The sequence below is a fragment of the Ursus americanus genome, chromosome 28 (genome assembly GCF_024610735.1).
Source record: "Ursus americanus isolate L20-20 chromosome 28, mUrsAme1.1.p, whole genome shotgun sequence".
Classification (NCBI taxonomy): Eukaryota; Metazoa; Chordata; class Mammalia; order Carnivora; family Ursidae; genus Ursus; species Ursus americanus.
This window is the reverse complement of record NC_142154.1, coordinates 38068993-38096258: the sequence shown is the minus strand read 5'-3', so window position 1 is coordinate 38096258 and position 27266 is coordinate 38068993. Positions and strand designations below refer to the sequence as shown.

The 27266-nt window shown below is 40.1% G+C and overlaps 1 protein-coding gene across 14 annotated transcripts in view; it reads right to left on the bottom strand.

The window, feature by feature from the left end:
* Window positions 1-27266, bottom strand: part of CSNK1G1 (casein kinase 1 gamma 1) — a 168863-nt gene that overhangs the window by 19844 nt on the left and 121753 nt on the right. For 5 of the 14 annotated variants that reach the window (XM_087856867.1, XM_087856864.1, XM_045810751.2 and 2 more), the window contains 7 exons: window positions 20987-21138; window positions 19168-19402; window positions 14662-14747; window positions 12757-12841; window positions 12353-12501; window positions 11615-11722; window positions 300-410 (listed from right to left, as the gene is read on the bottom strand). In XM_087856867.1, coding sequence (XP_087712993.1) covers window positions 300-410; window positions 11615-11722; window positions 12353-12501; window positions 12757-12841; window positions 14662-14747; window positions 19168-19402; window positions 20987-21138 — 926 coding nt within the window. The other 9 variants (XM_045810756.2, XM_087856868.1, XM_045810759.2 and 6 more) reach the window with 5 other exon arrangements.

The window sequence follows — 27266 nt, the reverse complement described above, 5'->3', positions numbered from 1 at the left end:
TTATTTTTACGGTTTATCATGAGTAGATCAAGGTTATAGGATCAGTTTAACCAGAAATCAGTATCAGAAATCATATAGATATTTCTTAGTCAATGACAACCACCAACAATCATCTCAACAAGTGATTCTTATAAGTCCACTTAGGCAGAAAATCAGCACACAGATCTTCAGTTAACTACAGAAGCAGCTCAACCTTGCAGTAAGTTTCCTTTCTGAAGGACCCAAAGTTTCAGAAGCAAGTCAACATTCTACCAGCCAAGCTGAGAAGGCCAGGAAAGGGCAGTAAAGGCAGTAAGTACCTGCACTGATCCCCCATGGCGGTCTGCAGCCAAGTGAGACGTCAGGTACGAGGTATTGGTCTGCCGGCTGGGCTGGATTTCCCACTCTCCTCGGCGCTCTGACGATGCAGTCTGCTCAGGCATTAGGAAGCATGAGAGCAAGATATGGAAGGAAAGGTGAAGCAACAGCAAGCAACAACAAAATCAAGTACATTAGTGTCCCTGAGGGTTTTGTTTTCATTTTGGAGTTTAAACTAACAACCGCTGCAAAGCACTGAGAAAAAGTTAGCTTGGCTACATTCATTTCAGCCTGATGAGCCAATACATGAGTCTACAGCACACCATCCTCACCCAGACACAGAGAAACAATAATCACCAAAGGGGGCGGGGGGCACCACCAAAAGCTGGAATCAATTTTAGCTTCCACATTAGTACAATTCAGTAGCCACTAAGCAGACCGAATTCAGAATGTTAATATCGTTGGACAAAGGAACAATCATACTTACAAATCATTTCACTGATTAAAGATCTACCTAAATAGACAGTGGTCAATACAGAAAATTCCTAGCATTAGGAATCAAGATAATATGGCTTTTCCTTAAATAGGGAACCCACCACTCTCAACATAAACCTCTACAAGACTTTCAACTAAGATAAAATAAGCAGTGGTGGTGGCTGGAATATGCTTTCTCATCTAAAAGAATGAAAAAGTATATCTTCAAAACAGGTTCACAGATCAATATGAAAAGATGGGGGGGGGTAAGCTACAATGTTTTCCTGATTCCTCTAGCTAATGGCCTCTAGTCTGGAATTAGAAATAGTTTTAGATATGACTACTATGAATTGCTTTCTTCCAGAAAGCAAAAGGCAGATCTTTCCCCAGCAAAAGGAGGGCTTCCAATCCAAAACCTTTTTGGGTTCTGCTTTCAGTTCTGCTGTCATTCAGGCTCTCTTCATTCCTTCTTTACCTGTTTTTTAGATCTCATACTATTCTGATCTTGCTCATTTGTGATTTTTTGTTCTGAAGACTCTGTTTAGGTGCCTCTTCCCCTGTACCAGATGGCTGAGGAGGTGTTAACATCATGGCGCTCAGCTGTAACAGTCCTAAGGCTCTACAAAATGAAAAATGAGGAGTTGGAGAGGCAGCAATGAGGGCTTAGTAAATCAAATTTTAATTGCTGCTGATACAAACAACAGCAGGGGCTGGGAGGTGATACTGCTGCCCTGCATGAAAACCAGCAGGGACGCAATAAATCTTAGAGATGTTCACAGCGGTCAATGTTGTATTTTATCAAAAAGAAAAGGAAAAGGAAAGAAGTAGTTGTCTGAGGCTCATATCCACTCTCCCTCTCATAGACAAGAGCTGTTTAAAGCTCGTCTGTAAGTCACCAAAAAGGCTTTTTCCATTAAAAACAAAACAAAACAAAATAAAACCCGAGCCTCATGTATCAGCTACAACTTACTCATCTTTATTAATGGAATCTGAAGCCACATGGGTAACAGCAGTGTAAAGGGTCCTGGCCATGTTTCCTGATATTCCTCAGGGAATGGGCACATACTCTGTAAGGAGGCAGCCGTATGAACTTACTTGGTATATTCTCTAACAAAAGAGGGGTTTGGTTCCATACTGCTAGTCACATTCGAGAATCAAAGCTACCCAAAAAACCCGCCCCTCTGACTATTTCTGCCAACAGAAATTCAGATGTTTGATTTTCCAAAATAAGGCTGTGGTTTCTAACATAATCTTAACTTTTATAAACTTATTGACAGTATCCATATCCTCAGAGAACTTAATCTCATATCTTTTTACTACTAGAGATTTGATAATAAATCTGGTTATTGTTAATTTTTCTACGTAATCTCTATACCCAACATGGGGCTCTAACTCACAACCGCAAGATCCAGAGTTGCCTGCTCCCCTGACTGAGCCAGCCAGGTGCCCTGCCCTGAGGAGAAATCTAGTATTATAAGAAATACCCATAACTATTATCCATTAGTGATAGCTTTTTCAGTTCTTCTAGGACTTTACTTTTTGTAATATTTAAGTAGGATATTTAAGTTCCTAAATGACTATGAAGAACTGTTAGTTTTCAAAAAATTTACATGTTTAAACAACATCCAGACATTTATAAGCCATTTGGGGTTGTTTTGAGTTCTAGGATATATGTTCAGTGTGATTACTTCTTGCATGAATGCTCTCTGTTTTGCACTTGTTTTTAAGGCAGACAAAGCTGAAAATGGAAAGAAATGTACATAAAACACTCATATGCTTTTAAGTTTAACAAAATCTGGACAGCTGATCAACTATTATTTCCATTTTTACTGAAACACGTATCAGAAGTGTGGTTTGATGCCACTGTCTGATTCACAGGACTGTGTACTTATTTATATTCATTCTAGTTAAATACATAATTAGTTGGAGGAATTAACATTGTTGTGTAGATTTCAAAAATAGCAAGACATTTTCCAAAGGCCTAAAAGTCACACTCCACCTCCAATATCAAAGCAGTGTGTTGTTTATCTTTTGAAAAGGGAAGAACAATGTTAACAATTCCAGACTGCTTCACATACGCTTCCGCAGCGGCGAGCCACACCGTACTACTGCCCTCCAACGCCTTCTACCGCCCCTGGAAGCAACAGCACCAAGCGACGGGTATGAACCTGCGGTTGGTGGTTTATCACTGGGAATTATTCTTCATCGTAATACTAAACTCAATGGCTCTTCTCTTCTAGAATTTAAGGGCTAGGACTGGTATATAGCAGTTGATATGGTAGAAAGGGTCATTTGCCAACTTTAGAAAGCAACTGAGTGCCCAGAAACTAGATGAAACCGAGGAATGTCGACAACGACGGTATGCTGCTAGTGTACCTGAAAGGTATTCTAGGCAATGCTGTATACACAGGGTTATGACCAGGCATAACCAGCACGGCATACGGTCATACAAGCAAACCAGTAGAGGAGATCGGCATGTAAACTCTTCACTCTCAAAGACCTCTCATGCACACGTGTCTATCTAACAGGCAATCAGGAGTTTCCATGGACAGAAGAGTCACTCAGCAAGGTCAATCTCTCTGCATCACTTGAAAGGCAAAGGTCCACATGGAGTGTGAAAATCCCCAAAGGCAGGAGCAGGGATCTCAAGCAGTGGGAATTCCTTGGGGAAACGCTTTAAACTCTTCTGCTGTGACTGCATACCTGTGTGGAAATGCCTGGTTTACTATCTAGTAGGTGAATGTGGAAATGAGAAAGCAGCGACCCAGCACAGCATAAATCAAAGAGGAAGCTAACAAAAGTTATGTAAGAGGAAATTTAGAGGAGCCTGGTGTAAAAAATCAAAACTACCACCTGTGGTTATTAGGGCAGAGGAAATGAACATCTCCCAGCAGTCACCTGGCCAGGATTAATGGACAGACAGTGGGGAGAAGGACACTAACAAGAGGGCAAGAAAATACAGTCTGGAAACACCTGAGGTACCACCCCCATCTATGGCTCGGACATTATTTCCAATTCTTATTGGAGATAAAGCTCCTGTTCTCAAGCAAAAGGCAGGCAAACATTTTTCTCCTGTTGTAGCAAATAAATCACTGAATCCTATTCTTTATATAAAGTTATATAGTTACTTCAAAAACTTAACTGATTACATTTACAAAGAACTTTCTCCATTTCATTTCATGCCTCCCGAAGAATTTTACAAGGTGCCACCTATACAGAACATTTTGGCCTCCCATGTCGGTCGTCTAGGCCTCATTATATAATTACAGTCTTCAACTATAATTAACAAGAATAGAGACCAAATAGTATCAAAAAGTTAGTAATGAATATACTAGGTTACATTCTGTCTTACCACAATTCCAAGATTTAAAAAAAAAATTTTTAAGGTAGCAGGGGTAAGATGGAGGAAGAAAGAATGAGGCGGGAAGCATCTCAAGAATTTTTTTTTTAGAGTATATTAGACCTTAGATATGAAATTTTTGAAAGCTGGCAAGGTTGCTGAAGTGTATACTTTAACAAAATTAAAAACTTCCTTCTGTTAAGCTCATGAAATAGCACCAATTTCCTATGCCAGACAGGGATTATTCCATGCAACCTGTCATGTGTGCAAACAAAACCTTCCTGTATTCTACAGCCTTCATATCAAATATCAGGGATGTTTGAGAATCATTGAAAACCACCTAGAAAGGATTATTCCCAAGTTCAATACTACGCAGGCCCATAGAGCTAGTAGTATCAATTCTGTGAAGCTCTGAGAAAAATTACAGGAACCATTCTAGACGTCTGAAACGCTCTACTCAGACCCTGCTCTATTCTTATTCGAAAGAGTATAGGACATCCCCCCACCCCACCCCCAAGAAGGATGACATATCTAGGTAGCATTTCTCCAGACTCTCCTTCCTACAAAGGAAGTGTCTCAGAACAAGGATGTCTGCTGAAAATACTAAATGCTGAAGACTGCACAAAGAAAACACAGAATAGAGAATTCCAGCAGAGGTGAGTGGCAGCAAGTAGGTGACAGAATGGGAGAAGGTAAGAAAAGGATTGTATTTCAGTCTTATACTCCCTTGTTTCAATGTCTGCCTTGGGGTAAAGGTCCCAGAAGTGAGGAGGGACAGCCCCATTCTGCAGAGAGTTCTATGCTGGAGAGTGACAGGGAGAGTATGCAATCTCGACACCCGAGTTCCTGCTAGAAAGCAGGCAGCAAGGTGGGAAATTACACAGAGGTCAGAGGGAGACAAATTCTCTCTGAGCACGCTCATCTGCCCTTCAACTAGCAAACTGTGAGCCTTGCTGAAAACACAGTCGTACTCTGTCAAAGGAAGGGAATGGAGAATTAATCAGCTTTTGTTTGTTCTAAAGCTACTGGACTTTCAAAAGAATATACAAAGATATTCATTTTAGGAACATCTCTGACCATCTTGGCTACTTAGCAATCTGGCTTAATCTCCCCTTTGGAAAAGCAGTGCTTATAATAAGCTTCTTTCCGTAAGCATGGCAGTGCTAACCCACACATAATTTTCTAAGGCTATACATTCCTTAAATCTAATCTCTTGGAGTCTAGATACAAACGAACACATCTAAAACATTCTTTTTTTTTTTTTTTTTGCAGATTTTATTTTTAAGTAATCTTTAAATCCAACATGGGGCTCGAACTCACACCCCTAAGATCAAGAGTTGTACGCTCTACCAACTAAGCCAGCAAGGTGTCCCCGAACTACTCTTTTACTGGGGGCACATCTTCTGAGCTCAACATGATTTGACCCTTTTAAGTTTTATTGTTCATTTCTTGTGTGTTTATAAGATATTGAATTAGCTTAAGTATGGTTCTTCTAGAAGAATAAGGGATCAACTTTTTTGACATTGGATTCATATTTTCCTGCCTAGTAAAACTTGAGAATTTGTAAGTAAACAGTTCACCTCGTAGAAAATGACAAAAAGTAAGTTCTTTCCCTTAAACATATACTGTACATATAAAAATGAGTAAGTACTATTCAATATTATCATAGTAGGATGCCACGTCTAGTAGAGTTTAATAGTTCTAGATAGCCAGTGTGACTCTTTCCAACCTCAAAACAGATATGTTTCTACCTAACCTTCTAGGTCAAGTACCCCTTCTTCATATCACAACAGAAAATCTATATAACTACCAAAACTGGTGAACCATGGTAGCATGTGTATAGCATTTACCTGAATAAGGAATGTCACAGGCTTAGATTTAGAAAGAACAGGAAGCATACTAGTGTGTGCACATCCTGGTCAATGCAATATTCTATATTTAGCATGTTGAGCAAACGCACTGGTTAATAAAACCTTCAACAGTGCAATATACTGCATTCCAATATTAGATCTCTGGATAATGGCAAGACTTACTTCCTGATCACGCTTGATCAGAAAATGCAAAGGGAAGCTTTGCTAGGTAGAAAGAGGCAGAACTATTTTTCACCCCCTTCCTGATGGATGGTAATGCAGAATTCTTTAGAGAGGAACCACAGCTACAGCAAGATTTACCATTTTTTGGATCTGGGAAAGGACAAACACCAAGGGGGAAATGACAGAAAAGACAAACCCATTGGCAACTTTCTGAAGAGACCTAGCTTTATCAGTATTTATTCTATCCAAACTCATGATTTAATTATAGTTCTCTAGCTAGGTGATACTCATGTTAAAAAAAATTGCTTTTAAGCATCTGATATTAACATAGTTGTAAAACACAGATCCGATATAGGTGAATTTAAATACAGTTCTTTGGGAACCATATTTGGGATCTATTACTGCATCGAGGAACCCAACAGTACTCAATTCGACATACCTACCATTCAGAATAGCAAAGCAAATTTTCCCTGAAAATTCTCATTGTAACAGAAGAGAACTAATCCAATTGCCTGAGCTCACTCTGCAGCAAGACCTGCTGTGGTTTTTTGAACACCCTTTCCCTTCAGTAGACAATCCAGCCCTACTCTGGCTGCTAAAGGAGGCAAAATGGCTTTTTGTGGAAATAGAAAACAAGCAGGAAAAGAAAGCTTACAATTATTTTTTCACGGAAGGTTAAAAATCTGTATTTTAAATGAACATCTGACTTCATCTACGCTCCTCATTTGACAGATTCATTCATTCAAACAATTAATTACCAAATGTCTACTATTCCAGACATTGTTTTGGGTGTTAGGGAGATAACAGTGAACAGAACAATAAAAATCTCTACCCTTACTTACAGGCTTACATCTGAGAAAGCTGAGCAACACTCCCACCCCCCCCCCCCCCCCCGCAAAGGTTAAATGTCCTATGGCCAAAGGCTTGGGCTAAGCTAAAACCAAGTTCTGAGCTCCTCTTCCTCCTCTAACTACTCTAAGTATGGGACTAAACAGAGCCTGTTAATCCCTAGGTTCGCTCCTCCACCACAACTGAAGAGCAGATTTACCCAGAAAAAGGAGGCTCTGAAGGCACTATTATCAGCGTCATCCCCATGCTCTGACTTCTAAATATGTCACTATTGTTTTGTTTGTTTGTGAGAGCCTTCCTCTGCCTGCTAGCCATCTTCAGCTAGAATACACTCCAAGTATCTGAAACTCAAGGTGCTTTAATTCAAACTCACTTAAGTAAGTTTCTCCCCCAACTTTCCCATTTCTAGTAATTGTACCGCCTGCCTCCAAATTATTGGGGCTTCAAAATCTCAGCAACAGCTCTGACTCATCCTTCTCCTTCAACCTTGATGTGCATGTGGGCCGCCAAGTCTGGTAGATCATACCCTTAATACCATTTCTCAGTTCTACGTCATTTTCACGACTACGGCCCATCTAGGCCCCCTTTACCTCTGAAGGGGATGCACTGTGTTTTTATTGTCTCCATGCTGGCTGCCAGGCTATTTAACAGATTTCCATGCCAAAAGATTTCTAAAGCAAAGTTTTGATCTTATCAGCCCTCTGTTAAAAACCTACTATTCCCCACTGAAATTAAATACCAACTCTCCAGCCCAGCATTCCAGGAATGTCATCAGATGGCTCCAAGATATTTTCCTAGCCTTGTCTCCTTCATCCGCATCGTATGTGTTAGCAAAATGAACCAGGTAACTTGTTGCTCACATTTCCTTTTTGCTTGGAACGCCTCTTTCACTCCCACGTTACTCTTCCAAGAGTACTTCAAATGCAGCTTCTTTCATGAAACTCTGTCACACTCAAGACTAGATGAAATGTCTCCTTCTTCCAATCTCTGATGATGGTCATTTGAAACTTGGGATGCTTCTCTGTTCTGCCTTGGATTATAGTTATCTGGCTACTGGCATATCCGCTTGTCAGTTCTTTGAGGACAAGGATTCCCTACTATCTTGGTAGCCCTAGGGCACACTTGCACAGAGCAGGTCCTCAGCTAGACTTATTTAGTCAAAGTTGTAGAGAAGAAGTTAGCTACCCCTAAAGTGAGATTAATACTTGTCAATATCTCTCAAAGAGAGACTTGACTTTCTTCTTTTGCTGATTTCAAAATTGAAAAGAATCAGTCTAAAAAAGAACTTATACCGCTTTCAATTCCTAGAGTTATGTAAGGGACCTATGTGACTGCAATTTTGCTTAAAAAATAAAAAACAAAACCCCCAAAACATAAGAACACAACCCTAAAGATGGAACAAAAGCAATGAGACCACAGAAGACACAGTGTAAAGGTAGAAGAGACACCAGAAATCCATTTGCCCACAGGGCACAGCGCAGAAAGAATTCTACCCAGCAAGGACTCAGAATCCTGCTGGGAGGGAGGTATAATACTTGCATTAATGTGGGGGGAAAAATGTGGGGACTTTCAATCCCTTAGCAGCCATGGGATACTAAAAACCCTAAACAGTGAGGGGGGGGGGAATCAGAGAGAATTTCAAGATTCAGTTCTTCAAAAAGAAGTTCATTATTGCTTTGCAGATGAGATTTCCTAATTACACACACTGGTTTAATGACCCTTCACTTAAAAGTACACTGAAAATCACTGTACTTTTACTCTGATACTAGGTATGAATGTATTTTTCACCTTGGCAATCTAGGTTTTCAATATGTCTTTTTCCCATACTTTTAAAATCCATTCAAAACAGCAGTGTTGATTAAGAATTCAAGTAGAGGGGCGCCTGGGTGGCACAGCGGTTAAGCGTCTGCCTTCGGCTCAGGGCGTGATCCCGGCGTTCTGGGATCGAGCCCCACATCAGGCTCCTCCGCTATGAGCCTGCTTCTTCCTCTCCCACTCCCCCTGCTTGTGTTCCCTCTCTCGCTGGCTGTCTCTATCTCTGTCGAATAAATAAATAAAATCTTAAAAAAAAAAAAAAAGAATTCAAGTAGAAAAGACAAGGGGAATTAAGGAAATACCTATTTTAGTTTGAAATACTCTGAAAACACGAGTGGGCAGATATGTTGATTATGCTGACTTCGCTGACTACTTAGATTTTTTTTTTCTTTCTATACTTTTTCTATCTAAATGCATTTTTCATTATAAGGTAATATAATCTCATTATAGAATAGTTTGGAAAAATATTAACCACAATATTATCAGTTTCAACACTACTTCTGTTAATATGTTGGCATTATCTCCTCTCACTGATTTTTTCATTTTCTCTTCCCCTCAGGGGAAATCGTGATGTATTTCTACTTTTGTACTCTGATTTCTTCACTCTACAAACCATAAACCTTTTCAGGTTGCTACAAGTTTTCCTAAATATTATTTTAAGTGGCTATGTAACATTCCACTGAATAAATGCACTGCAACTCACTTTACTATAATCGTTTATTTGATAAAAGATTTGAACTAGATCCATAACCATTCCCTTCTAGTTAAATAGGTGGATCATTTCCCAAACTTTGTTTCAAATTACACTGCAACAATTTTATGCTCATAACTTAAACTATATCTTGGGTTGTTCTATTATGATTAATTCCAAGAAGTAAGATTTTTCTATCAGACAGAACAGTAACTTCATCCAATTACCTTCTAGAAAATTTGAAACAATTTGCAAAGTCCAGGTCAATGTAGGAGAGTGTCAGTTTAACTGTGCACTCAGCTACACTTTTAACAAGGGAGGTCCAAGAAGAACAACTGCAGAAGTCAACGGTATTCTGTTGTCAAATGAGAAGCCATTCAAATTACAATTCTCAGCCAACTACTTTGACTAAAGCATTTAACTATGGACCCAATTAGTGTACACAGTTTGCTAACCCCCGTCTTTTTGCCTATCTACTCTGTATTTTAGCTACTAATACATAGATATCCTTCCTTTATACTCTTTTTTTTCTTACCAAGCCATATATTTTGCTAAAAGTATGTACTTATGGTGAGTCTATCCATTATTTGTATGTATATTTCACTGTACATATATGTGTATGTACTTCTATCTGCTGTTTTTAACCTACGTGGTTTCATATGTACATCTGAGATGATAACTGTTTTTGTATTTTATTTTAAACATATCTGTGAATATTAAAAAGCGAGATCAGGGGTGAGGAGAACAAGGTAATTTGATAGGTGATGACTGTGTGTGTGTGTGTGTGTGTGTGCGCGCGTGTGTGCATATCTGTTAATTAACCTTTGCTTATTTATCTACTGGGGTCCTCAGTTTTCTCTTAGCAATGTATAGCTGAACGTTGAACAACACTGGGGTTAGGAGTATCGGCCACTGTGAGGTTGAAAATGTCCATATAACTTTTGACTCCCCTCAGAAGTTAACTACCAAAAGCCTACTGTTGACCAGAATCCTTACCAATAACATAAACAGTCGATAAACACGTATTTTGTATATTACATGTACTATATACTATACTTACAATAAAGCTAGAGGAAAGAAAATGTTACTAGGAAAATCGTAGGAGAAAATACATTTACAGTACTGCACTTTATTTATTTATTTTTTAAAAAGATTTTATTTATTTATTTGACGGAGAGAGAGATAGCTAGCGAGAGAGAGAACACAAGCAGGGGGAGTGGGAGAGGAAGAAGCAGGCTTCCAGCGGAGGAGCCTGATGTGGGGCTCGATCCCAGAACGCCAGGATCACGCCCTGAGCCAAAGGCAGACGCTTAACGACTGCGCCACCCAGGCGCCCCATGCACTATATTTTTTTAAAAAATTTGCATATAAGTAGACCCACACATTTCAAACCTGTGTTGTTCAAGGGTCAATTGTGTATGATATAAAGATGAAAGTCATATTTACTTCCCAGTGACCCCTTTCTTTAAATGTTGTCAAACTTGTTGATTCTTGTGTGTTTGCCTCTTCAGCCTTTAGGCTGAGAGAACCCTCTCATACAGACCACTAGTTTCTCAGACTATGAACACTGAAGGACGGATGACATGGCCTTCTCTGGAGTGGCCGAAAGCAAAGCTAAGTCTTCACTAAAAGATCCATCTCAGATCTTGGCCAGCTCTAGGATTAACCTGGGGGCAGAGGGGGAAGAGAGGTGCCAGTTTATGCCTCAGTCAGCTGGAACTCCAAATTACCCACTCTTCTTAACCAGCAAAAAACCCCTCAGCATTGGCAAGGGCACCATACTGGACTGCAGATGAGACCCAAAATGGGCTACCCTGTTCATCCTGTACGTTCAGCAGGTCTTTCAGGCCTGTGGTGGACTCCCCTTTCAGTCAACAGACCTGGACAAGCCCAAATTCTCTAGACCAGATACTTCACGTAAATCGCCTGGCCCCATCTCAGCACCGTGACACGGCCCCGAGGAATGCTGGAGTGCTGCACACACCACTGAGAAATGGCAAGTCCTTTGTCTTTAATTTCAGTATATACACTGAAGCAGAGAAGCTGAAGAATTTCGGTTTTAGTATTAGCCATGAAGAGGCAGAATGTCTGAAACAAGGAAGGCCCAGCACGTACCTGATTTCGCAAAGGCTGTTGCTGTGATGGCCGGTCCCTGTGTGTGTGGCTTTCTCGAGTTATTGCAGATGCACCAGAATCTACGTGAACTGACCCTACTGGAGTAGGCTGGAAAGATAGGACAAAAAAATCAAGTGGAAAACAGGTCCAACTCAATGTCTCCGCAAAGGAGAGCATCATTCTAATTCTAATAACAGTAGTGATGATTATTCTCAGCCACCAAAGGCAGTTTCTAGTGTTCTTGCCTTCTCAGTTTGTTTATCTGCAAAAGGGAGGCCTCCTGGTCCTCAACAGCTCATTGGAGAGTAGCTTACTTTGGAAAATAAGAAAAACATCCTACAGTGATGTGTTAGCGTGTTCTTGGGCACTGTGGACCCCTGGCCAGAAGAGCCAATTCAAGTTTCCTAAGGCTCTGGGTTCCACTCCTCCAGAAGTCAAGCACCTTCACAGCTTATGAAGCACCAGCTTCTGGATCATTCAAATGAAAGTTCTTCTTAAGAACTGGCTTAAGTTCTGCTATCTTAGGACATATGGGTCATAATCTTAAAAACATTTAAAGGAATTGCTCTTCCTTCCCAACTCTAGTAATTGCAACCTAGGGCATCACCCTGAAAAGGTTGGCAAATGTAAAGTCTACGTCAAAGGAATGTTCTCCCCGCAGACTTAAGCAGAAAGTCTGGCAAGCCGAGTGGTGAGGCAGTGCTGGTCTGAGGTGAGGAGGTAAAACAGGATACTCACAATAGGCCTCCCGACCCAGTCGTAGGCGTAGTCAAAGGTGTAGCCTTTCCTTTCAAAGAGGTCTGTGAAGAGGGTCCGTAAATACTCATAGTCAGGTTTTTCAAAGAAGTCTAATCGCCTGACATATCGCAGGTAGGTTGCCATCTCTTCTGTAGAAAAGAGGTGAAAGGCCATGCTCATGAGCTGAACGCTTCCCATGGAGAGAAGCTCTGGGCCAAGCCAAGAATATCTGGTGTTTTCTTTGTAACCCAAATGAAAGTGATAAAACCTGTCCTGGTCTAGAGGACAATAAAAGGAAATGTGAATTTTCTGGAGAGCACCCTTATCTAGAGATACCAAGTCATCGTCTCCACCTACTTGGAAGCTTCGGTCACAGTGGCTAGAGGGTCCTTTTAGCATCCTACCTGGAAAGTTTTCACAGAGAGCTTCAATGGGAGTATTCCTTTTGGTGTCACCAATTTTTTGATATCTCTCTTTTAATGTATCAGCCTGTAGAGTAGAGAGACAAAGTTACTTGGAAAGAGGTGCCAAGTATGGGAGGTCCAGTATGTTTGGGGAGGCAATGGTTGTTTCACTCAAACTGGCAAGATTTGCTAGACTCAGTCTTCTAATAAATAAGAAATGTACTAGAGATGATGTATTTAACATCGGCTCTGTTCTGGAAGGTTTTCCTTGTAAGTATATTTAGTAGTCTCAGAAAAACACCATCAAATGTAATGAGACGAGTGGCTAGGAGAAGAAAGTAAAAATATCATATAGCAGTATTTTCAAAATTGTAGAAGCTTACTAATCTCCCATGGCCACGGGGGTTCAAAAGTGATTCAGCCTTTATCTTCTTAGATCAGTTCTACGATAAGATAAAAAATACTGCTAACCCAAGTGGGGGTCTGACAGATAGATGGCTCCACAGAATATTTACTGTGAAGCTGAATAGAAAAAAAGAACAAGTAGTAGGAAAAAAATGCCTTTCCACAATGTGCTTCCAGAGGGAAAAGTGTTACCTATGACAGAGGCATGGCTAATAGACAGGCTTGATATAAGTCAGTGCCTCAAAGCAGCCAAGTCTGGCTTGCTCAGGATTATAGGCAGAAGGCTCCTGGAGCTTGGACCAACAACGTGGTTTCAAGGGATTCTCATAAGGCTCTCCCTAGCCTGCTGCACCCAGCTTTAAGCGACAGTGTTCTAAAGTAAGTTGGAGAAATTTTAGATCTATGCCACCAAAATGATTTGTGGACCATGAGAAAGTTTCAAACGATGATACGAAAATGCATTGCTTGGATATGTGATGAGCAAACAGAATGTGAAACTCTATCTGACATCTATCAATATCAGTGAGAAGATACACATGACTAGGAGAAGACGAGGAGGTGTTAGGAGAGGAATTTAAGGGCAAAGAAATAAAATTTTCCCAAAGGGAAGGGCAGAAGCTTTACTTTTCAGGACAACAGCCTAGAAAGCATAGCAAATGAATCCTTCTTCCCTTCTGGAGGGAGACAGGGAGGGGGCTAGGGGGTGTAGAAGTAATCTATGTATTAAGTTTCTTTCCATACTAACATGTTGAAATAATACAACTCAAAAATATGTTTCACATTTAACTATCTAATGGGACTTAAAATGGGTTAGAAGTTCACCATTTCCTACTCTAACCAGCCAAAGGCATGAAGTAATTACAGTGGTTATAATTATTATCAATAGTTAACTTGAACACAAATGTACTGTGCCGATACCTACCTAAGGAAGGCTATTTAAACTACATGCTTCATAAGGAACGGCTATGATCTGCATAGGCATTGACTGAATAAAACACATAAACAGCAACATTAAACCTGGATTTTTGTTTTAGTTCAGGTGGGTCCTTAGCCTACGGAGGATGAACAAATATTTTCCAGTTCTCCTTAGGGGCACACCCAGCCCTGCTGGCCTTGCTGGTAAAATGTGTAGCAGCTGCTGTCATCAATTTGTTCCAGAAATTCCCCAGCACACTGGGAACACTCTTCCTGCTACATAATGGTAGTGGAGGAGGAAAGTGACACAGAGAAAAGCAGCATTGCCAAAGCTGGGAGGGAACAAGGGAAGAGATTATGGAAAACCCCAAAACAAGGAAGAAGGATTCAGAAGGGGAAGATGACGAATGTAGGCAAAACAGCTCCCAAAGTCCAGGGGAGCATTTCTGATATAGACTAATGTAGCTAGTCCCTGGGTCTCATCCCTGTCGCCAGCCCATCTTCTTACAGACATCGAGTCAGCAACCCCTCCATTAACAACTGAGTATTGAAGCAAAGCCCTCCGCTGAGCACTTTCAAGGATACCTTGAGTCCTTGCCAGGGCAGGCTGCCTCGAAGGAGGTACATGAACATATGGCCTAGGGCTTCCAAATCATCCCGGCGGCTTTGCTCTAAAAGGGGAGACAGATCACACATCATGTTGGCAGTTGTTAAAGCAGAAAGGGGTTCAAAACCAAGTAATCCCTTCAGAAACCCTTCTGTCTCTGGAAAGGCTCTGCTTACTCATTCTTTGTATATCTAACGCAGGCATAGTATTTTAGATCAAAACCAAAAAACTTCCTTTTGTACTTCCTTTGCTGTCACTGGCAAATAAATAGCAAGGGAAAAGAGCAAATCCTAAACTGAAACCAAATCCAAATCACTAAATGATGAGTAACCACCCCTCAGTCATTGCTGTCACCTTCCTGAAAGTAAGATAATTTGAATGACACGTTATTTCCAGTATATGGGCTACGATTACCCTTTGGGTGACCATCGTGGAAAGTGAGAAGCAGATTAAACAGCTGAAACTTTTAAACAGTCCATTCTGGCTAGACACAAGCTACAGAATGCTTAGCATACATATCAAGTGCTTTTAATTCATCATAAAAATTAATACTTAAAATTTGGTTCAACATAAACAAACACTGATGTATAATCTCTCAGCTCCAATCCCTTTGTACCATGTTCCATAGCCACCTTAAGAAAAATTTAAAATGTATTACTTAAAGTGCCCTTTATGGGCACATAAAACAGGATCCCTGCATTCTGGGAGCTTATCATGTAAACAAGTTGCTAGGTTTTTCTTTCCTTTTAACTGGAAAGACTAAGATGGTAAAGAACCTTAGAATACTTAACAAAAAACTGTCATTTCATCTCAGAAAACATCCTTATGCGTTCTTGGGTTGTCAGACTCTATTTCTTATTTGCCAATTATGGCTCATCTCAGACATCTGGTGTGTTTATTTCTCAGAATAAAGTTTAGGGCTTTATCGAGAGAAATTAGAGAGACAAGACTAAGGGGCTACTCTAAACTCAATCGTGCTTTCTTTGTGCAGAAAGGAAAATCTAAGAGGGAGGCAGGGAAAGCTACTCAGCTCAAAATACGAAAGTACATGTTTAAGGGCTGCGTCCAATTATGGGAAATGAGCATGAAAAAGAGTGAATAGAACTCTGCAGGGCAGATGAGGAAAGAAAAGGCAACTTTCTAAATTGCAGTTTGAAAACGGTTTTTGGCAAGGTGGTCGCTAATGGGAAAGGGAGGCACCCTGACAAGAGAGAGAAATAACATAAAATTGAGTGGTTGCACATCAACTGAATAATCTTTAAAAGAATGAAACACAACAGCAAGACCAACAGAAGCTTTTGTCTGCATGCTTGCCTGAGGTTTACAACAAATTTTATTTAAATTGAAAACAAAAAGCCGTTAGACGAAAAGAGTTTGTTAACAGAACCTAAAGACACACAATAAAAAACAAAGTACAATCAGGGTGAGTTGAGGCCTCCCACAAAGCAGGGCAGATAGAGGAACCGTACCCTGCAGCTTCTCACACTGTATCACACCTACTCACTGACTTTCCATTTTTATATCCTCTTCCTCTAACAAGAGGCCCCTTGGTAATAAAAATTCACTAGACAATTGGTCGCACTTTTGTTAGTTGAGCACTAGAGGGCGAAACTCTCCACATTTTCAGTATTGATCAAAACTTCAGAAAAAAGCCCAACTTCTCTCCACAGCCAAGCCCATTATAAAAGGTTGTGTTTTTTTTTTAATCAAATTAAATCAAACAAACAAAAACACATGTAAACCCACTGGAATAACTAATAAAGTGGTTTTCCAAATGCTGAGCACCATGAAAAATAGCTGTGGAATATGGAATAATAGGAAGAACAATGGCTCCTGAGTCAGGTTATCTAGCTCCTGGCCCATTCTTTCCATTAATTTGATCCATGTGAAATTAAGCATGGCCAAGTCACCTACTTTGGGCTGCAGTCCCCTCAACTGAAAATAAAGTGGCTGAATTAGATAATCTGAGAAGTCATTTTCTAGTTCTAAAATTCTAAAGTCATTAATCTATTATAATTTGAGCCATTAGTAATTAATCTATGGTAATTTAAGCCTTTCCAAAAAAACCAAAAAGAAGTGAAAACCAGAGTCATGGTTTATTTCCATACTTCTTTGGAAACTCCATATTCACTGAATTCAGCGTTTCCACATGCCCTAATTTTTTTTTTTTATGAAGGATATTTTCCTTTTCAAAGAAGAAAGGTTTTAATATGAGTGGGGCCAGCAGGACACAGAATTCTTCCACACCATAAAGGCCTGCTCTCGACCATTCAGAAAGATGCTTGGTTTTACATGTGTCACATCCCTGATTTTAGGTCAAATATATTTTGCTGGAGGAAAGGGGCTAGGTGACCCAGTGTTCTCACCCTAACTTCAAACATTAAAGAATACAAAATCAAAATGGGCTACCTTAATCAGTGGGAAGTTGGCTAATCTGATGTGGTAATGTCAGTTTTAGGAGGCTTCAACCCTTGTCCTCCCTCACAAAATTAATAGGCAATTTTCTCCAAGTCATTTGAAGACACCCTTCTCTTTTCCTTCATTACAACATGTAGAATGCTACACATTTAAAAACCAGTTATGATTCGAGTTCCTATGGAAACCTCTCTGCTTTGAGACCCTGACCAGAGTTTAAAGGGCATGTGACAACCATCTATATGTATTCTCTGTAATAGGGACAGGACAAAATACAGTGACAGGTTCAATGTGACCTGGAAAACTCTTGAACTCAGGAAATTCAAGTTTGGAGATAAACTCAAAGTTCCAGCAGGAATGGCTACACCAAGAGATGAAAGAACCCAGTCTGAAGACCATACGTGCTTAAAACATACTTTGTCAAATACATAAATGAACTACCATTTAGAGTCTTTGCTACCATGAGGCACTATGCTAAACACTTTATATACTTTATCTCAGAATCCTACAGTATAAGGCACCATTATCATACCCATTTCATAGATGAGATAACTGAGGCCAAGGGAAGAAGGTTACCGGACCCAAAACACATAGCTTTAAGTGCAGGAGCCAGGATTTGCATCCCTTCTTCCTAACCATTACCTTGTACCGTATACAAATATAACACAGATATCCATCCCTTGTCTCTTCTTGCCTTTCTTGACAAGAATAATAAAATCAGAACACAAATTGCTGTGCCTGGGAAGCAGGCATTAGAACAACTTCTAGAGTCTGGCAGTTAAAACAAATAATCATGACTTTACTATTTACAACACAGTCTGTCTCTTAGTAAAAAGGAAGGAAGAGGGAGTATTGAACACTATGCAAGAGACCTGTGTTACATACATTACTCATTTAAGCCACAAACACATCCTTGTGAAATATTACTCTCATTTTACAGATAAGTTTCAGGAAGATTAAGTAACTTCTCCAAAATGATACAGATAATAAGTGGCAGAGGACCTCCTGGTCTAATTTCAAAATATTACATTTAGTTAAAGTGAGGATTTCCATACGGTTACTAAAAAAGTCCTGACAGCATTCATGATTTCAAATCATATCACTTTGTAATCTGATTTTTAATCATCACTAATACTAGAATCCTCCTGTGAATACCTATGCAGTTTACTCAATGAGGGAACTGTGTAGCCATTTAGTCTTTAAAACACTTATTAGTGTACAAAAATTCATTAATATTTCAACACCTGCTATAATTAGCTATGTCTAGGAGTATGGAACCTGATAATATCCTGTTTACAGGTCTACTCTCAAGAGTGGTGATTTTCAAACATTTTTTTCAATCACTGTGGAACCTTTTCTTCAAACAGAATCTTCCATGGGAGCCCAATATATACAATAGATAAAAAGGGAAGCTTTTCTGGAGAAGCTAGTGAGGGGCCCAGGGCCTATTTATTTGGCCTTCCCATTATTCTTTAGGCTTCTCTCTAAATATTCTCCCGTGGATTAGTTCCTCTTACAAGTAAGGTCTTCTGCCTTGATTAGAGCTTTTAGCAATATTTGTGCAAATTGTCTATCCTGAATAAAATGCAAGACTCATATATTTTCATTGAGTAAGACACAGGCTCTTCCTCAAAGCATTATTCGTGGAATTATGCACAGCGAACAGAAGCTGAGTCCATGTTTTGGTGACACACTCTTCCCCAATACAGATACCAACCAGCATGATGTCCTTTCAGAACTGTCATATATGGAATCATTCATATGTAAACACCAAATTCATCATTGGACTTACTAAAATGATATCATCTTAATACAAAAATTCATGTGCCTACACTACTGAGAAACCAAGCATTTGAAAACAGCATAAAGAATTAAAAATGTTTAAGTTGTCAACAGGATACTTAGGAAAGTCACTAACTTACCACCTTAGTTTTTCAAGTATAAAAATCACTTGCCTTGTGAAGCAATAAGAATCACAAGTTGTAATGCACAATGGGGACAAAAGTATTATTGGAATAAAAAGTTATTTTAAGGACCTGCCCCTTTCACGGAGCAGAAAATAAACACACCTTTGCCAAGATGCGTGTTGATAGACATATATCTTGCAGTTCCAGTTAAACTTTTGTGCTCCCTGTAAGGTATGTGTTTTTTGGTTTCAGGGTCAATGTATTCCTTGGCCAGTCCAAAGTCTATAATGTGTATAACATGCTCTTTCTTATTGCCTTGTCGGCCAATCAGGAAGTTCTCTGGCTTCACATCTCGGTAAATGAGATTCTTTGAGTGCACATATTCCATTCGAGAAAGCTAAAAGAGAAAAAAAAATCAATGAAAATATTCTAAAGATGTTTACTGGGGGAAAAAACCATCAAAACATTTTCTTTTATCAGTCCAAGGTTTTAACTACTTTTGAAATGAAAATAAAATTCATTTCTTCTTACTTTTACAAACCAGAAAATATTCTGATACAAATATATACATAACAAATATTAAGATAAATGAAAGTGGGACAGCATTGTTCAGCTGAAATGAGAATATACAGTTTTACCTCATAATGCTACAATTTAGAAATGATGAATGGAATTAGGTGTTTTTAGGCTACTTCAGAAAGCACACATTGGAGAGGCACGAAGTATCCCCAGCCAGGATCATCACAACAGATCACTGGCCTCTGAAGACAGGTGCCACTGCCACATTCACCTCCAGCCCACACCTTCCTATCCTCAGTCAGACAGGACTCCCCAACCTAGTTCGTTCTGTTGCAAAAATATGGGAAGTGAGGTCCAGAGAAGTTAGTACTGGACTGATTTCACAGACCTAATTAGCAGCAGAGGGAGAAGCACAGTTTTTATGTCAAAGTAAATATAGCCCAAAAAAATACTCATAAAATTACTTCAGGGGCACCTGGGTGGCTCAGTTGGTTAAGCAGCCAACTCTTGATTTCCGCTTGGGTCATGATCTCAGGGTCCTGGGACTGAGCCCCACGTTGAGCTCTGCACTCAGCGGGGAGTGTGCTGGAGGATTCTCTTTCTCCCTCTGCCCCTCCCCATCATGTGCATGCGCACTCGCTCTCTCTAAAATAAATAAATCTTTAAAAAAATTATTTCAAATTTCATTAAGTTTTACTTCCATCTATGATACCTTTCTACTTAGCATAGAAAGGGAAGCTCAGGCATTTGAATTTTGGACTCAAAAGTCAAGGTCAAGGTCAATTGTCATTTTTTTTTAACATTCCCAAGCTTTTACAGTAAAGTGGGTGAGACCATCACCATTTCAGACCAATAAAGATACATCTGCATCCTTTCTCTGAGGGGCTGACAAACTCCTCAAAGGAATGCCTTAACTGCTCTTGAGCTGGCACTGGTATGTAATTTGGTTGGAGTTGAGAGAGCTGTCTCTTCAGCTCTGCCAGTCTCTGAGAACTGGAGGCCAGAGAATTAAGGCAGGTTCTTGGCCACACAGCTTTAGAATCTGATTGTTAGGGCAGTGGGTTATATCGCCAATCCTTTCTTGGACGCAAGGGTGAGGGGAGAGGACAGAACCTCACAACCATGTGTTTAAAACCTATAAATAAAACATCAAGGAAATTACTTGCATTTGTACAATTTCACCTAATCATCCTTTTTCTCCTCAATCTAAATTATATGCTTCCACTTCAGTTAAGGGCAGGGTGTTGCTCCAAGGTGCAAATTCTTAAAATAGAGCGCACAGCAGGTGCAGTGCGACTTCTCTAGGTTAACCCTTTTTGCCCGGCCTGCTTCCTAGAATGCCATCAAGCGGCTGAGTGTGCATTCACTAGGTGTCACTACAGCTGGGAAAGCACTAAAAGTGTCACAAGGATGTAGCTGGGGAACCCACCTATCTTTCTGCTGAATAACAATGACAACTTACCAACTGGATGGCTATCATTAACACCGTCTTCAAAGTGAAAGTTCGGTCACAGAGGTCAAACAAATCCTCCAAGCTAGGGCCAAGGAGCTCCAGCACCATGGCATTGTATTTCCCACATGGTCCAAAGTAATACACCTGTGGAAGACCTTCACCTGCAAGCAGAGGGGCAGAGGGGTACAGAGTGGGGGACACAAAACCCAAAATATGAGATAGCTCCATCAGCACTGAGTATATACACACAGCACAGTTTATGAGATTTCCATTTTCTTTCATAGTCCCTCCTGGAGAACCTCAACTGAGCACAGCAGCTTCAAAGGGAACTAATAATGGGCAGGAAAGGCGAGCCACTGCACAATGGCCTCAAATAAGCAGCTATTTTATACCAGAGTGACAAAGGTATTTCCACTGCTGTATAAGACAGAGAATGGTCCCTGATCCATTACTGGATCAGAGCATAAACTATTCTCCCCCAAGGAGGCCCAAAAGTGCACTGTCATAAAAGGTTCAAAAGACAGCTCAGCGCTCAAAGCCAGCCCACCTGGCCCTGGTGCATTAGCCGGTTTCATCTATGCTCCCTATGCTTACTGCCAACGCCACGTGGGCTGTTTGCAGCTGTTGCCCCAAGGAGAACTCGGACTGAAGGGCTGAGGTCACAGAGGGTGCAAGCCTGACCCTCTTCTCACAGGGAGTCTCTGTACTTTCCTGTTTTCTATCAGCTGGAGCAAAGTCAACACACAGGGTTTGGTTACTGGTAAGTAATTCTGAAAGGAAAAGGAGAGGGGAAAAAAAAAAAGCTGGGCTTTCCCCAGATTTGAAATTCATAGCTGTTAGATGCCAAAATCTAGACTTTCTCACCTAAGTGGCAACTTGTGAATGAATTTCCTCTTTAAAGTGTACTACAAATATGAGGCATTCAGTAAATAAGTGTTAAATGGCACCAAGTGAATGGTGGATACAAACGAGACTACAGAACGTTTTAAAAATCTGGTCTCAGGGGCGCCTGGGTGGCACAGCGGTTAAGCGTCTGCCTTTGGCTCAGGGCGTGATCCTGGCGTTACGGGATCGAGCCCCACATCAGGCTCCTCCGCTATGAGCCTGCTTCTTCCTCTCCCACTCCCCCTGCTTGTGTTCTCCCTCTCGCTGGCTGTCTCTATCTCTGTCAGATAAATAAATAAAATCTTTAAAAAAAAAAAATAAAAAATAAAAAAATAAAATAATAAAATAAAAATCTGGTCTCATAGAGCAGAAGCATCTCCATCTCACATGTTTACATATACCATGGTCTGCAGTTGCTTCTCCTACGTTTTTTAGACAACAAAATTCTCTCCATCTCCCCATTCTCTTTATATGTACAGGCAGGATACAAGCAGAGGTGACTGATTCCCTCTGCTATAATCTGAACGCTTATGATTCCCCCACCCCCAATCCTCCAATTCATATGTTGAAAACCTAATGCCCAGTGTGATGGTTTTAAGAGGTGGGGGCCTTTGGGAAGTGATTAGATCATGAGGGCAGAAACCTCTGACTAAGATTAGTGCCCTTATAAAAGAGACCCTAGAGTACTCCCTGGCCCCTTCCACTGTGTGAGGACACAGCAAAAAGTCAGAAGAGGGTCTCTGCCAGAACCTGACCATGATGGCACCCTGATCTTGGACTTCCGGTCTCTGGAACTGTGAGAAAGACATTTCTGACTTCATAAGCTGCCCAGTCTGTGGTGACCAGCAGCCCAAACGGACTTAGACAATATCTACTACTTAAACCTCTAGCCCAGTATGCCTATCCTTGGCCCCGGGATAAATCTTGTCTATCTGGAGTTGGTGCGCTTTGTTGCTATGACATGTATTTCACGCCTCTTCCATGTGCTGCCGCAGGCTCTCTTGTTCCATCTAGGTACGAAGCAACTTGAATGTTTTGATATGTTCATCCCTAGCTCGTATCACCGAATGTAGTAAACTCTGCTCCTGCCAGCTCCATAAATATCCAGTCAATTGTCCTTGTGGTTGTTTTGATTCTCCCTATCTCTAAAAGGAAACAAGATTTAATTTGAAGTGTCTTTTTTACCCCTGTTGTTCTGAACTCATTTTTCAGGTTATTTAAAATACACAAAACCTAACAGCTGTTCCCAGTAAGTCCTGCTGAAAAACCCAAAGCATAACCCCACCACAGAGAGGCACTGCTTTTATTAATTAGACATATGGTAGACGGTAGTTTGGGGATTTTTCAAATTTATATCCTATATAATAGTTTTTGATGTCACTAAAATTTGATTCTGATATAAATATTATATTCTTCGAAACAGCTCGTGGCAGATCTGTTAGTTGCCTACCCAATGTCCATTCTCTCCTTCTTACTTAATAACAAAACTTCTAACTACTGCGAATAGCAATCCACCCAGTTACAACTTTCCAGCCTCCCTTGATAACTGGAATGATCAGTGAGACAGAAGCAGAAATTGTTGCATGAGGTGGTTCTAGAAAAGCTCTTTCACGAGAGCTGACTCAAGTTGGAAGTAGGCCCCTTTGATGATGGCTCAAGCTCCAGAAGCCATCTAGAACCACTAGACACCTTGACGATATCAGTGCCAAGAATGAACGGAACAAAAAAGAAGAAAACATGAGCCCCTGATGGCTGTGAAGTAACCAATGTTCGACTTCCCTTCCTTCTGGACTTTTTAATCCAGAAAAATCAATCTCTACCTTGACTGAACTGTTATTTGGACCTTTTTTCACAGCCAAATCTAATCCTAATTAATAAACATATTATTCTTTTAGTTGGTTAAATTGCAAATCTGGGCACAATATCCTCCTTCTGAAGTACAAGCTAAAAGTCAGGCCTGCTTAGAAATATAATACTGACATCATTTCCTAGACTTGCTGCCAATACTTGAGGATCAGTTTAAATGAGACAGATAATCATCTTGTTCTTGACAATCTTCAGTAACAAATCTAGGCATCTCTTGTCAGACATTTCCACGTTTACAAAGAAGTCACAAAAGCATTCTGGATGATGTCTATAATTTCTACATATGAGTTCTATCACTCATAACTCCACTCTAGTACCTTCAAAGATGTGAGGTGTTCCTGCTGGCTGCATTATTGCTCCTTGTATTAAATACCCCGAGACCTCACAATACTCTGGCAAGCTTCAGATGCTCAGGACAACTTCTAGATTACTGAGTAGCTTGACGCTTTTCTCAAAGATGGACTAGGTCCAAGACGCCACCGTCGAAAGGGCTCAAGTCAGTCTTTGATCTAGCATTCAGTTCTGCTACCAACCCTGAAAATCCCTTCATGTCTCTCTGCTTTTTCATCTATAAAGAGGAGGGAGGCGTTTAGACTGGTTTCCTTTTAAAACCAAAATTATGACAATAGCTAGGATTTCCTTCTAGGTTCCTCTTTGTAAAGCCATAGAACCCATATGAATGAGGCATGTCTCCATTTTATACAGAGTATGTGTGGATCAAATCAGAATGTAAGCTGGTAGTTGTAGTCAACTGGAAATGTGTCTATTAGAAACATCTCCAGGGATGCCTGGGTGGCTCAGTTGGTTAAGCATCTGTTTTCAGCTCCAGTCATGATCCCAGGCTCCTGGGATGAGCCCCACCATCAGGCTGCCTGCTCAGCAGAGAGTCTGCTTCTCCCCCTCCCCCTGCTTGTGCTTGCACATCCTCTCTCTGTCTCTGTGTCAAATAAATAAAATCTTAAAAAAAAAAAAAAAAGCATGAAAGACTTGTCTGTTTAGTTTCTTAGGTATTACAGAAAATGTGCCAAATATAAAAGTCTCTTTGGGAGATGCAGCCATAATTTATTAGAACTGTCTGTACAGAAAGATACCCACGCGAGTTCCATTCTGTGCCTAGTTTTTCACATGACTGCCCATAAAGTGGCCAATGCTGGTGGTGAAAGACATAGATATAAGTCCACTAAGAAAGTCTATCTCTTTGGTCAGAGATGAGCACATGGTCATGACTTATCTTGGGCTGCATTTAAATGAGAAATCTTGTATATTCTATTTCACTTTTCTTCTGCAGCGCCATCTTGAATTCACAGCTTAAGAAATTTTTAATCAATCAACATTATGCTGTGAAATCCTTTAATAAGAGAGGGGATGAGGTCAGAGCATTAAATGCAACACAAGCTATACATGTGGTAAATGAGGTACTTTCTAGAAGTAAGTATGAGGTAATGGGAACCAAGTGGGACAGGTGGGCAAGGCAGATACGCACTGAATTCTCTGATCCATGGTATTTCAGAAACTAAGGTAGTTTCATAATTTCTCATCTGCTCTGGAAATAAAGCACTAATAAGATCTCCCTCCTAAACTGGTCAACTGCATAAAAGCCTGGAAATTAAAGTACATCCTGAATTTTCCTCTCCTGAAAAATTGCTAATAGATTTCATCATATGCTGTTTAGCCACAGGTTAAATCTCTTATAAACCCAAACTGCAAGGTTATATGTACCCTGCACATGTTATCTTGTACATTTTTGCAGCGTACTTTGAAACAGCTTTCCCATCCATCAATAACATATTCTTACAAATCCTGCTGGACATGCGGCTCACACATATATCAAGTTGCAGAGAACAGGAAGTGAGGTGTATATACCACACGACAGCTAATTTTCAGTCTGTCATAAATTTAACTTGGGTTAAACACACCAAATCAAGGATAATGGCTCCTTTATCATCCAAGCTGTTAGCTAAAAAGATTCCATAAAGCATTATGAACAGTAACTACTCTAAGTAGAGATATTTTTAAAAGCACATCAGGGTGAGAACTGAAATAGAACCACCTCGAAGCTTTTGGCAATTTGATCACATTATTGCCTAATAATTAGCCTTTCATTCTTTTTGAAAAACTAAATTATCTAGCTGTGAAGCAAGTTCAAATAAGTCCCATACCTACATTAATAACTGGATGTAAAAAATGACACATATACTAATATTTCCATAAAAAATAAGTATACGTTTAGACTGTCATCTAAAGTCAGGGCCAGAGAAAACCTTTAAGGACACAATGACCTTGGCGATTCCCTTCTTTTATTTTGTTTATACAGTTTGATTTTTCAATTTTTACAGAAAACAGGACAGTTTTTCTCCAAAACTTAACTGTCCCATGATAGTGCCATCTGGCACAGCTACTGAGTGTGCTTTAGTGTTTGTGAGAGATCAGGGAATTACTGTTTACACGGGAAATTATCATCAGGATTAACGGTAAGATTAAATAAGTCCACCTAACAAGAAAGCAGAAAGAACTGGGAAATAAACGAGATTATATTACATAGGAAGAAGTAAAGGGGGGGGGGAATAAAAGCATAGCCTTTAAAACTCAGAAAATAACTACAAAAACAATGCATCACAAAAATATGAAACAATACATGTGTTTCCCTTTTCTCATTTCTCTGACTCTGAAAAATGCCTCTTTACAGTATGAACCAGTTCACATATGAAATCTACTCACAATGCTGGCTTTAAAAGAAAAAAAAAAAAACAAAACCCAGCTAGACCCAGAATTAAGGAATCAGGATTACTTTGTCCTGTAATGAAAAATGTTTTACAATCATCTTGTTCACAGGCTGTTTGGGAATTTGAATATCACTAGACATATGCTGCTAACATGAGCTCAAATCTGTATGGTGGGGGAGGAGAAGGTGAGGAAAGGCAAGAGCAGACGAATAATCTCACATTTCTGAGCCACAAAAATTGAGCTTTTACAGTTTCTGTATTACACACACACACACACACACACACACACACACAATTACCAAGGCCTTGAGCCTTAAAGCACGTTCAAAGTCTTATTTATCCAAAGGAGCCAGGAAAGAAAGCCTAAGGTAGGAGAAGAGATTTCTTCTGTAACAGATAGCATCTAAGATAAAAACTGTTTAAAAATGTGTTGTGTAGGGACGCCTGGGTGGCTCAGTTGGTTGGGCGTCTGCCTTCAGCTCAGGTCACGATCCCAGGATGCTGGGATCGAGTCCCATATTGGGCCCCTTGCTCAGAGGGGAGCCTGCTTCTCCCTCTGCCTGCCTCTCCCCCTGCTTGTGTATGACCTCTCTTTCTCTCTCTGACAAATAAATAAATAAAATCTTTTAAAAAAAAATGTGTTATGTACTGGGGTTGGGTGGGGGTGGGGGATCTTTCGTTTTTCCAGAAAGACTAACTCAGCTCAGAACTGGTAAGAACTTATGGGATAAAAACCCAGTCTCTGAAAAATTTCCACTTTCTTTAGTATTGCATTTATAGTTCCTGTGATTAAGTTATAGATGCAGAATATCTAC